Source organism: Oculina patagonica, chromosome 13, assembly GCF_052425735.1.
Source record: "Oculina patagonica isolate OP01 chromosome 13, crgOcupat, whole genome shotgun sequence".
NCBI classification, from domain to species: Eukaryota; Metazoa; Cnidaria; class Anthozoa; order Scleractinia; family Oculinidae; genus Oculina; species Oculina patagonica.
In genome coordinates this window covers 29,793,590-29,806,412 of record NC_135770.1, presented here as the reverse complement: position 1 = coordinate 29,806,412, position 12,823 = coordinate 29,793,590, and the positions used below count along the sequence as shown (strand labels likewise).

The window sequence follows — 12,823 nt, the reverse complement described above, 5'->3', positions numbered from 1 at the left end:
GCACCAAGTATGAACACGGCCTTAGACAAGACACTTGACTCTAACGGTACCTCTCTCTGGATTGCAGACAATAGCTTTAAATTAAATGTTACGCACTATTACTTAACATAGACAAACGGTAACTTCTGTAGACTTTGTACAGCCACTCCTTTATCGCTTCCAACGAGTGGGTTTATACATAAATGGTACATAAAAGATGAACACTAATTTTACTTTAAGAACCGCTAATTTTATTTGCAGTTTCATGTGATCAAGTAAGCGTCATAAAAGTTAATCTGCAGTGATTCAGTTAGTCAGCTGAGGAACCCTGAGGAGTAACACACATCCGTGGGAACATTCTTAGCAGGGGGTCTACGAGCGTACAAACAAAACGTCGCCATGAAACACGATCGAGCGTGCTCCAGTCTTGCACGCTTTCTTGCGTGCTATCTTTTCACTTGCGTGGCCGTTTATTTGTACTTCCGGTATTACTTGTTGGACGAGAGGGACTATGGGACGCCTCCTCCTGCGGCCGTCATTCATGACAGCCTGTTTCGACCATTGGATGCCTCCTCATCGAGCAAAGTTGCAGTATCATTGTCGAATGAATTGTTTAAAAAATTACAAAGCAAGAATAAGGCTCGAAATAGACCAGGATTTTTGGAAAGACTCAATGGCTTCGCCTGGCACAAGTCGGAAGACGGCTTCGTGACACGATCAGAAAATCCATTAGAAAAGAGTTATAAATTCCAGCCCTCTTCGGTAAATGCAAAGAAAGTTAGACCTGATTTCAATTTTGCAAAATACAGCAACGCTAGTGATCAAAATGAAGATTTGGATAAAATACAAATTCGGGCGCAGATGGCAGGAAATTCAACACGTAATCAAACAAATACCTCCAGCTTCACTCTAAAGCCTAATAAGCTTGATTTAAAGTTGGAACAGGTCATTCCGAAACTTAAAAATGAAAAGAATTCGTCGATTTCAAATCAATTTCATGATTTCCGTCGCGAGTGGCTACGTCAACGCCGCGCACGCGTAGACTGGCAAAGTATAATTCAACCGTGTATTGAGAATATGGCCTGGGGCCAAGTGAAGGATGGCTGGGGCAAACTGAATAGAAGTAGCGCTACTACAAGTGACGTCATTTCGAGAGACATCAGGCCAGCGGGGCAGTTTAGCAAGATTTTCATCCAATCAAAAACCTCAGATAATCGAACAAAGGTGATTGGTGGAGACACTTGGAGGGTTTACGTACGTGGCCCATCAAGCGTTGCGGCCACTGTTTTTGATCACAATAACGGAACTTACGAAGCTCTATTTCTTATCACGGAGCCTGGTGTCTATCATCTGATGATTTACCTTGATTATAGTCTTTGTGATGGATTCAGAGACCCGCCACGTGACTGGTTCATTAAAGGCAACGCTCAGGGAAAGTTTCAGAAGGAGGGGCTTCTAGGCGCATTAGACGACTATTTGATGCATCCCTTTAAGAATGGAGAACCAATAAAAATAAACGTAACACAGACACACACGAACATTTCTTTGATAGGTAAGTCCCCAAAAATTTTTTAAGCCTTTGATAGAAACATTTTTTTTTAATCACAGCCCTTATTGACTCTGCGACATTTTCGCCGAAACTCTTAGTTTTGTTTTCAGAACTAGAAAAGTTATCCCTTTGCTAGTGAAAATGTTGCACGTAATTCGGAAATATGCCTATATGAGATTTATGTGATATCTTCAAGGTTCCAAGACCTTGATTAGTCCGGATATCACAAAACCAAATATAATAATTCTTTTCTTAAAACATTAGTTCGAAAAATAACGTCCGTACTGTTGTACAGAATGCGCATGCTTACAAAGTTCCCAGCCACCAGGCGGTAGCTCCTGTAAATCATAGTTAGTAGAGGGAGTCTCCCTCTACTAACTATGTGTAAATCGTGCATTACTCCCAAACTTAATAGATTATTTACTAATTTGCTGACATTATTCCTCTGCTGTCGCGTGCGCTGATTTCCAGAATTAACTGTGCAGTCTTCGCCAATATACCATAACTGTCGTTATTTGAAACGACAAAACGTTGACTACATGGTGTGGACTGCACGTAATGTACTGCACTGGGGGAAATCAATTGTTTGTCGATTGGACCTTGATACATTCGATAATTCTGTCACAAACTAGCCCAGTATTGCACAGTTTGGCCGAATGGCTCAGTCATAAGTACACAGTTAACTTTTCCCATTTAATTGCTGATGGAAGTAAGACAAAAAAGTAAGACAAAAAGACTATCGAGCAAAGCAAAACGGCGAGGTGAGAGGGATTTGTTTTTGTTAGTGGAACTTATGGGCATGACTCATGAGGTATTTAAGAGTGTGTCCATAAGAGGACCAGGCAACAGGTGATACAGCTCATATCACCGATTTCGCCCAAACCTAGCATAAATGTTGGGTATGATGAGCTATTCACTGTGGCAAAACATTAGCTCAAAATATTTTATTCCCTTCAAGTTATGGCACCTTTTGCAAAAATGGTCATTTTTCACTAATTTATGCATATTTAATTAGCTGACTTTGATTGACTAGTTCCACAAGAAAAAAAGACTTCTGAAAATAAAATTCACTGCATTATATTCTGTGGTTATTAGGCTTTAAGTACAATAATTCACTTCAACCGTCCGATTTGATTTCTTCTCCTCAAACGGTCTTTTGGAAGGTACACATTTCGTACTGTTGGAAATAGCCTTTAACTAGTGCCCAATATCTCCCATGAGCAACACCTTATATACATTATTCTTACATGGGTAATGAAATCCATCATTAAACTTCACAAAAATGCCACAAAATGTTTGGGGACTTCAATATTTTATTCGTACTGAGGAGCTAAACACACGTGACTTAACAATTTCTTGCTATTTCATCAAAATTCACCGAAACACAGAAGCCATTTATTTGCCTCAATTTGGCACAAAATTGGTACGAAATAGCTAATCAAGCATACATCTATCGATAACAATCAAAATATTGGCGAACAAAAGGCAGTTAGGGCATTTTTCGGAGCGTTTTCAGAGCCATATAATTTGGCAATGTTGTGATGGCAAATGTAAAAATAGCAGCGAAAGATTTTCTTCACAAGTTCGCTCAATTCAACATTTAGGTACATCAAAGTTAAGAAACAAGAAAGTACTACTACATACATGCCACTTATCGACACTCAGATGCTTTGAAGAATTTGTTCTTCCTCGCTGCACTTCGATCCTTCGATCGATCTCAATTGACATGTACTGTTGCTTTGAGGCGCGCTGAACTTAGCCAATGCATCGTGGTTCATTCTTCGTGAAACGTGTAAACAGGTTGTCAATAAAGTCATCCAAAGAGCTGTTCAAAGTTCATGGAAGGACACTTCTCTCAGCCAGTTTGCATGAAATAAATTTAACTGGAAAATAAACAGCGGCCATCTTGAATTTCTACCTTTGAGCCTGCCGTTTCAGTCAGCGGTACGGCCGTTCCAGTCAGGTACGTTATGTATGGGGAACTATTAAGTCCCCAATATAGTAATTAACTCTATACTCTACTTGCTCTACTGCTTGATACTATACTCTACTTGCTTCATGTACCCTACTCGCTTGATGTATTCATTTGCTTTTCCTCCGCGAATGTTCGTTTTCAGGTAGGATGTGATGAAAATGAGAATATTTTAAATTTGGCGTAGGGAAAAAATTTCCTCCGCTACAGCTTGATGTGTATACCGCAATGTGATGCTGAACGAACTCTAGGGTGCTTACCATTTGTTCCAGGGAACCGGTTGGAATGACCACTGAAAAATGGAAAGGCTTCTTTCCAAAATTAGCAAACTAACCGAAATAGATGTCGCTTACCATTTGTAGCTCAGTTTCCTGTTATTTCTTTCCGTTGGTGGGAGACCTGATGCATGGGAGACTAGAACTGGGAACTGAACCTTGCAAATAGTAAGAAAATTTCTGACGTTCCGTCAATTTCCGAGGAGATTCTCCGGAAAAAAATACTGTTCCATTTGACTTTCACCGAAACAGAGGGCGCTCTCCATTCGACCAAAAATTCCGGAAATTTCGGAACAAGGACGAATGGTACAGAAATTTGCTCGGAAAGTTTCCAGAAAATCCGGAAAGTGTTGACTTTCCGAAATGCGAACCATTCAACCGAAAACCCCGGAAATTCCAGAAGCAAAATCAAATGGAACTAAAAGTTCCCGGAAATTGTTTTCGAAAATTTGGGTCTACCTTGCGAGGTTGTCCTCTTTTCCGGAAATTTTCCTTCGGCAGAAAATTTAGCGATTTGTGCAGCTGAAAGCAGGTACATGTGATTCCAGTGGGTTTTAGGTTCGCTGGTTTCCTCTCTACCCACTGGAATCGCTTCAAAACGCCCCCAAACGGCATAGAAACACAGGATTTACATAGAAGAGGATAGGTAAGTCGATTTTATCGGATATTTTCCCTTTATTTTGAATTATTTTTTACGATCGTTATATTCCCATACAAACCCTTATAACAACGTTATTACGCAATGTCATATGTAGTCTATATGTTGACGGCTCCTTTAGGAGCTTGGGCTACCTGTGAGGCTACGCCATTGTTTTGCTCATTAAACTTTTTGGGTTGGCGACGTTTTCGTTGCTTGTGTGGCTTTTGAAAGGTCCCTGTATTCGTGGCCACGATGTGATTAATGGCGTTTCTTCAGTGCTCGGAATGCTTTTTATTTGCAAATATATCGAGTTATACGTGCAGCAAACCGGCCACAGTGCATTATTTAAATGCACGGTAGAAATTTCCATATTAGACGCACTACCATATGCAAATTTTGTTTTGCCTTCCCTGCAGTCAACCGGACGAGTTGGAAAATGCTGTTCCATTCGCCACTGGAATTTTCCGGAAACTCAAACCAGAATTTTTAGTCGAATGGAAAGCGCCCAACACTTTCCGGATTTTCTGGAAACTTTCCGAGCAAATTTCTGAACCATTCGTCCTTGTTCCAAAATTTCCGGAATTTTTGGTCGAATGGAAAGCGCCCTTAATTACTATATTGGGGACATAATAGTTCCCCATACATAACGTACCTGACTGGAACGGCCGTACCGCTGACTGAAACGGCAGGCTCAAAGGTAGAAATTCAAGATGGCCGCTGTTTATTTTCCAGTTAAATTTATTTCATGCAAACTGGCTGAGAGAAGTGTCCTTCCATGAACTTTGAACAGCTCTTTGGATGACTTTATTGACAACCTGTTTACACGTTTCACGAAGAATGAACCACGATGCATTGGCTAAGTTCAGCGCGCCTCAAAGCAACAGTACATGTCAATTGAGATCGATCGAAGGATCGAAGTGCAGCGAGGAAGAACAAATTCTTCAAAGCATCTGAGTGTCGAGTGTCTGAGTGTCGATAAGTGGCATGTATGTAGCAGTACTTTCTTGTTTCTTAACTTTGATGTACCTAAATGTTGAATTGAGCGAACTTGTGAAGAAAATCTTTCGCTGCTATTTTTACATTTGCTATCACAACATTGCCGAATTATATGGCTCTGAAAACGCTCCGAAAAATGCCCTAACTGCCTTTTCTTCGCCAATTTTTTGATTGTTATCGATAGATGTATGCTTGATTAGCTATTTCGTACCGATATTGTTCCAAATTGAGGCATATAAATGGTTGTTGTGTTTCGGTGAATTTTGATGAAATAGCAAGAAATCGTTAAGTCACGTGTGTTTAGTTCCTCAGTACGAATAAAATATTGAAGTCCCCAAACATTTTGTGGCATTTTTGTGAAGTTTAATGATGGATTTCATTACCCATGTAAGAATAATGTATATAAGGTGTTGCTCATGGGAGATATTGGGCACTAGTTAAAGGCTATTTCCAACAGTACGAAATGTGTACCTTCCAAAAGACCGTTTGAGGAGAAGAAATCAAATCGGACGGTTGAAGTGAATTATTGTACTTAAAGCCTAATAATCACAGAATATAATGCAATGAATTTTATTTTCAGAAGTCTTTTTTTTGTTGTGGAACTGGTCAATCAAAGTCAGCTAATTAAATATGCATAAATTAGTGGAAAATGACGATTTTTGCAAAAGGTGTCATAACTTGAAGGGAATAAAATATTTTGAGCTGATGTTTTGCCACAGTGAATAGCTCACCATACCCAACATTTATGCTAAGTTTGGGCGAAATCGGTGATATGAGCTGTATCACCTGTTGCCTGGTTCTGCCCTGTTCTCTCACGGACACACTCTTAATCTTAATATAATTGTTTCGTTTCTTTTTTGCCTGCAGACAAATTGAACTCTTGTGCTTACAGCTGCAATCAATTGTGGGATGGATTTGGTCGGTGGACAAATGACAAATGGCGGCCACATCTGGATGGTTAGTTCACATCTTTATAATAGAATAGGCACAATTGCTCAATTCCGATTGTTTAAACAAAAAATAACACGCAACCTGCGGTAATAAACATTTCGAAGAAACTTATTGTTGAAAAAATTTATACTTTTTTACTTTACGTTTCGTAAGCTTCTACATACATCTTCAGAAGTGAAATGGAAGTAACAACTAAATTTAAATAAGCAACTAATTAATATTCGACGAACAATAAGAATGACAGATAACGGAAAACAGGTGAGGAAAAAATAAATAGCTAAAAAACAAATAAATTTTATGGATGCATTGACCTAAGGGTCGAAAAAAGAAAAAGCCGTTCAAAAGGAAAATAGGGGTTACAGTTCAATGCATGATATGGCAAATTCTTGTCCCTCGTCCCGATCGCGGCCTCGCGACGAGAATAGACCGTGACGTAACATCGTGAATGGCGTGCACAGTGAGGATGCGCATAAACAATTAGCACGAATGTCTTAAAGAGAGCTCTATTTGATGTCGATTTCGAATCCACGTGACAATCAAAATCAACTTGCTCTTTTTTAGTTCAAAATCCTTAGTCACAATATTTTTATCTTTTTTTATGTTTGCGTGGCTACAGAGTTGTACAACCCATCATTGCCATCAAACTACAGCGCCTCCGGTACACTGTGGGTCTACGGCGATTCATTGGGCGTTCGTCTCTTTGGCTCACTTAACTCCCGTGCCTCTCTGTGTAAAAAGCTCTACGTAAACTGCAAGAACAGTTATAACTGGCTCTATCCAATAACGAACGAGCAGCTGAACAGAGAACAGAATGATGATCTAGATTTCAGGCCTGGAAAGGTCCTAGACGCCCTTCGCAGCGTTCTTAATAGGCCAGAAATGCAGCAGAAGGACAGTGTACTGCTTTTAAACCTTGGACTACACTATCCAGTCAGTGTTAATTTTACAACCTACCAGAAAGTTATTGCAGATGTGATCAACATGTTGAAGGAGACTGAAATAAATTCACAAGGAAAAAGGGTTCCAAAGTATAAAGTGAAGATTATATGGAAATCAACAACTGCCATATGTAAGCATAAAGGCAGGAACCCTCACAAAACGGATGCTAGATTCTTGACGACCCAGGTATGTGTGACGATGTTTCGTGTGTGTTACAAAAAGTGATCAGATCCTTTTGATATATAGCCTGGATCGATGTTTGCGTGATAGTAAGCCTGTTATCGAATCATTCACTGCCGGTGTAGCACTTTTTATCAGTCATTTCATGAGGCTCGGCATGGCAGCGAGAATTTTCATGGACAAGGTTAAGGGAGCTTTGTCAAGACATTTTAAGTGATTTTTTTAAAGAACAAAATACTTTCAAATTAAGGGAAACTTCAACCTAATAGTTTTCTAAGGAAGAATACCCCAAATGGAATGCATTTGTCTCGTGCCATTGTGTTTGTTAGAAAATTGTACTGTTCCATTTCCCGGAAAATTCTCACCAGTTTTTTGCACACAAATGGAAAAGTGCTCTAGTTCATCAGGTTGATGCGGAGCACGTAAGCTACTGGTTACTAGTTCCTTGCGCTGCTGCGGACCACGTGATCCACTAGTTACTAACTTCTCAAGTTGACATAATCATGGGAGCCAAAGATTACCAGATACTTAGCAAAAAAGATGGACATTAGTCTTAAATTTTTGCATGATATTTTTTGTCTTATTTAGCGTGTTCTCCTGTTCAGCGCTTTCGCGATGTCAGCCATGTGTCAAGCAGGATATGACGTCATAGATGTGTATCCAATGACCGAGTCGTATCCCGGTGGTACATTGGACATGGACGACGTTCACTATCCAAATAAGGTTTTCGTCACCATGGAAACGCTGCTGGAGAAATATAAAGCAAACAATAACCAAAGACTGGGCACGGATGAGAGAAAACGTAGAATAAGACGCTGTAGTAGTTGACGGGAATTCTAAAATCGCGTTACATTCAGTTAATCCTTAATATATTGTGGTTATCAGCTGAGTGTGAAGTCCGGATCGAGGGGCACTGGCAGAGTGTTTTTAAGAACTCAGCCAATATTTCCCTAATAGGAACCAAACAAGCTAGTTCACAAGGCTTTTTTATTTTTTGCTCTTTTTCAAGTTTGCTAATAAAAAAGACATCCACTTTTTGCAAAGGCATTCATGGATTTTATAGCCATTTCCTTTGAGTTGGTTAGTTGAAAGAATTTCCTCGTCGAAAAAAAAAACGAAAAAAAGGGGAAGGTCATTACGTGAGAAGCAGCACCAAATACCATTCACCACTTGATTCAAGCTCACTATAAAAATTTCTTTTTCTTCTTAGGCGTTTAAATTAATGTTGAAAGAATTTTTAACTTTTTTTATTTTTTGGACATTGATGAAGAACTCAACAAGAACTCGACTTTGTATTAATAGTGACAAAATGGAGGATCTTTGGATTTGTTTATAAAGACGATCTTGGCCGATATAACTCAGAACTCCCAGACTCGTCCCCAGTCCCCTCTTGTGAGAAAAATGACGCGCTGTATGATTGGGAAAAGCCCTGGGAACGAGGTTGCGAGACTGTGGCTATAAATTTCTAGTACGTTGGACTGCGAATCAAGAGGTCCAAGTTTGAGCCTGGCCTTCCGTTGTGTTGCTGGGCGAGACACTTTAATCTCACAGTTCCTCTCACCACCCTCTTTGTGAAAGATGTTTTGGGGCTTTCTTCCCTTGCTCGCTTTGCATGGTTTTTTCTCTTGTTTTTTTGCCGTGCAGGAGATTTTTGGTAATTGCCAAGCCCCTATCCCTACGTCAAAAATAAAACTTTATGCAAAACCGTCAAGCCGAAAAACTACAATTGAATGCAACCCGTTTTAGTTACTAACTGCCAATTTCTTGTTGTTGTTGTTTTTTTTGTTTTGCAATCTCCCTCATCGTATTTCAAACTTTTTTACTCACTAGCATGCACATTCCTTTATTGTTCGACAAATCGTCAAGATGTTCATATATGGTCAGAGAGTACCTGTACATAACAGTAATCCTGCAATACACGTAATTTTGTGATCTTTGCAAGTGCGTCCAAGAAGACTTGTCTGGTATCTTTCAAAGCGCTGTACAACCAGAGTTAATCTAGCATTAAAAATACGATTCTTTAACAAATGATTGAATAATAACATTCTCCTTAATCTTGGGAAATATCGTGCGACCTTAGCCACTTAAAAAACTCGCTTTCCGTCGTTTATTTTTCCGCCTCCCGTTGACCCTAGCCTATACCGGGGTTTAGTTCGTCTGAACGCAGCCTAGTTGATTTTCTGTCCTAGACAATAATTTAACCTGACACTGAGTGAAAGAATGAATGAACTTTATTTACGTGCCAAAGGTGTTAAGCTTTGTAAAAGTCACTAGTTGGAGACGCTTGAAGTAAAAGTAATGATGTAGAACAAGTGTAATCAGGCTCAACGACACAAGTTTCGAGCGATAAATGGCACTAATGTTTACTGACAGCTCACATGGGAAGACCGTTTCATTTTTGAATATTTCAACCCTCAAATGTTACTAAAGACATTTTTAAAATTAAAACTAAGTACTAAAGGCTGGTTTTCACTGAGGCATAAGCACAAGCATTTAAACGCATAGGAAGAACGAACACACACTCATCCTTATTATGGTGTCCTCACTGGGACTATAAGCATAAGCATAAAAAAAAAAAACGATTCGTTCATCATGTGCTTATGCTTATGTTTGTTCCTAGCGAGGACAGCAGAAGAATAGAATGAGTGAGTTCGTTTCACTTATGGGCTTATACTTATGCTGGTGCTTATGCCCAGTGAAAACCAGCCTTTAAGCCTGGTTTTCGCTAGCGACGCAAGCGGAAGCATAAGCGCAATGATAACAGCTCTTATTTCACCTTAAAAACGGCTTCGACGCAAGCAAAAGCACAAGCGCATTGCATTTTGACCCTTCCTTTTCTCGTGCTTGCATTTGGGCTTGCGCTTGTGCTTGCGTCGCTAGTGAAAACCAGGCTTTACTTATACGAAGACATTACATGAATACAATGCACACCTTATTTACACTGAAACGCTGTTTATAAAACAGTACTTAATTACAATCCATTTTACTAAATAAAGTGCAGGATACACAACTTACCCACCTTACTACCTTGATGCACACATGCACCAACTTTTCACTACAATTCAAGATAATATATCAGTACATATATACGAGAACCCCCACATATATAGTGCAAAAAATTGTTTCAAAATGTACAGCCAGTTGAAAGGCCATCAAGACGGATTATGTCGATTTCTAACAGCTACTAAATCGTCTTTACATGCAGGATCTTAATTTACAATACTTATTGCTGTGCTACTCTGCATCGTTATCATAGCCATGGTAAAGTCTCGAAAACTGTCCTCCCTTGTTTTGCAATAAATTGTCCGGTTTGTCGTATTCGACAACTTGTCCACCTTCCAGAACCAAAACTCGATCGTAATCTAAGATGGTGTTCAATCGATGTGCAATTGTAATCACGGTGCAATGTTCAAATTTAGTGCGAATTGTTTCTTGAATTAAACGATCTGTTCTGTAATCGACATTTGCTGTTGCTTCATCCATTACAATAATTTTGGATTTCTTCAGTAAGGCGCGAGCCAGGCACAAAAGTTGTCTTTCACCAACGCTGAAGTTTGCCCCGCATTCTTTAATCTCCTCACTCAGTCCTTGTGGTAACTTTTTCACCATGGTCTTCAAACTTGCTTCTTCTAATGCATCCCAGAGTTCCTTGTCTTCGTACTCCTCAAAAGGATCCAGGTTCATGCGCAGTGAACCGGTAAACAGGACTGGATCTTGGGAAATAACTGACATCACTCGACGAGAGCTTTGAATGTTAATATCACTGATGATAACATCATCAATGATGACATCACCAGATGGCTGAGGCATGCGAAAGAGAGCTGAAACCAACGACGACTTGCAAGCTCCTGTGCGACCAACAATTCCAATTTTCTCGTGGGCATCAATAGTAAAACTGACATCTTTAAGTAATTCTGGCCCACCCTGGTAGTAGACTAATCCCAGGTTCTTAACTGTCACTTGACCGTTCTCTGGCCAGGTTTCTGGAGGTTGAGATAGATTCTCGTACCCAGGTTCTTGCTCAATGTGAGTATATGTGATGACACGTTCAACTGACGTCATGTAATTCTCAACCTCTGAGCACTGTTTGACGCCGTATTGTGACGTATCTACTGCAAGTTGAATAGCGTATACAAGAGATAATGCCGTGATACCTGCAAAATTAATAAAACATACTAAAACCTCAAGGAAAGTTTTCTCAGGTAAATCTAGTTGCATGAATAACTGAGTGAAAATCGTTTGAAGTTTCCTTAAAGTAGCTTAAGTACTAACTTTAAGGGCTACTGAAATGAGCCCGCAATTCAATGGAAAACTATAACCTGGTCAGCGGTAAGCTTGATAAACACATGACCTCGATGAACTGCACACCTGTGCAATATGGTCATGCTATACTGGTCAGCGGATACCTTGTTTTGACAGCTGTCGATTGACCATAACTTGGATGTCCAATAACAAAAAAATTGAATACAAGCAGACGTTACCCATAGCGTTCGTTGAGAAATCGATTTGATGACATTCTCCTCCCCCCGGTCTGGTTGTCTTGTGACGCCCCTCTCCCTTCCCGAAAGTCTGTAGACGCGCCCCGGCGGGCGGGCGTACGCTCACTCGATAAGCAAGTTTTTTAGGCTTCATAGGTTTACCAAATTTTTTTACCCATGGAGCTCCGCTATAATTTAGTTTTAAGCTTGCTTAAGATCAAAGCAAACTTTATTTTTGAAAATACTAAACGAAATCGAAGTTTATTTGCGTCAATATTCGAGGAAAAACCGAAATATCTCTTTCCCGAAGGCCAAGTTTTGAATTGTAATCGCGGTTATGCTCTGTACCAATACAACATCGTGTGATTTTGGGTCAGCTTATTTTATTACAGGCCAAACTGAGGGCTAAAGAGTTCTCTTATTATCAGAAGTTTTGCTAGTAAGACAAATGCTTTCAAGGCATGTGCAATAGATCACATTTACCTGATCCTGAGTGAGTAGCTATAGCGAGGAAAAGTACAAATGTCATAAACACGACGCAGATCATGTCGGCACGGATTGCTAACCATCTGACAGTGGAAATGATTGCGAACCAGGACTGGTTATGAGCGTCTTGAAATCTGAAGTTAAAGAAGAACAAACAGACCAATAACCAGACAAACAAACTTAAATAAAATATCATGAAAATAATTAGAGAAATTTTAAAGCATAGCTCTCCAACCATCTTACCAATTTTTGTTGATAGATCATGCAAGTTTTCAAATTAGGACAACTTATCGACAAAATCGTAAAGTGTGTTTGCGTTATACATGTAATAAGATTTCTTACAGCACTGTTATTGGTTAGAACAAGTCAAAAACAGCC

The 12,823-nt window shown here is 39.6% G+C and overlaps 2 protein-coding genes across 2 annotated transcripts; one reads left to right on the top strand and one right to left on the bottom strand.

The window, feature by feature from the left end:
- Positions 1-321: 321 nt before the first annotated feature.
- On the top strand, positions 322-8,309 carry LOC144637118 (uncharacterized; the record flags this gene model as incomplete). The annotated part of the gene is made up of 4 exons (XM_078496269.1): positions 322-1,531; positions 6,279-6,368; positions 6,979-7,487; positions 8,070-8,309. Coding segments are annotated over 4 exons (2,049 nt in total), but the record flags the coding sequence as incomplete, so codon positions are not given.
- A 1,481-nt stretch (positions 8,310-9,790) lies between these two features.
- Positions 9,791-12,590, bottom strand: LOC144637294 (ATP-binding cassette sub-family C member 4-like). Its single transcript, XM_078496424.1, has 2 exons — positions 12,443-12,590; positions 9,791-11,635 (listed from the first exon to the last, which is right to left on the bottom strand). The coding sequence occupies exons 1-2, from the start codon at positions 12,504-12,506 to the stop codon at positions 10,716-10,718; spliced, it is 984 nt and encodes a 327-aa protein (XP_078352550.1). The 5' UTR covers positions 12,507-12,590; the 3' UTR covers positions 9,791-10,715.
- Between the last annotated feature and the right edge of the window lie 233 nt (positions 12,591-12,823).

Excerpts from the sequence above, each read along its gene's own strand:
- LOC144637294 (XM_078496424.1), bottom strand. The coding sequence starts at position 12,506 with ATGATCTGCGTCGTGTTTATGACATTTGTACTTTTCCTCGCTATAGCT. Across the intron at positions 11,636-12,442 it reads AGCTACTCACTCAGGATCAG|GTATCACGGCATTATCTCTT; the intron begins GTAAATGTGATC and ends TTAATTTTGCAG.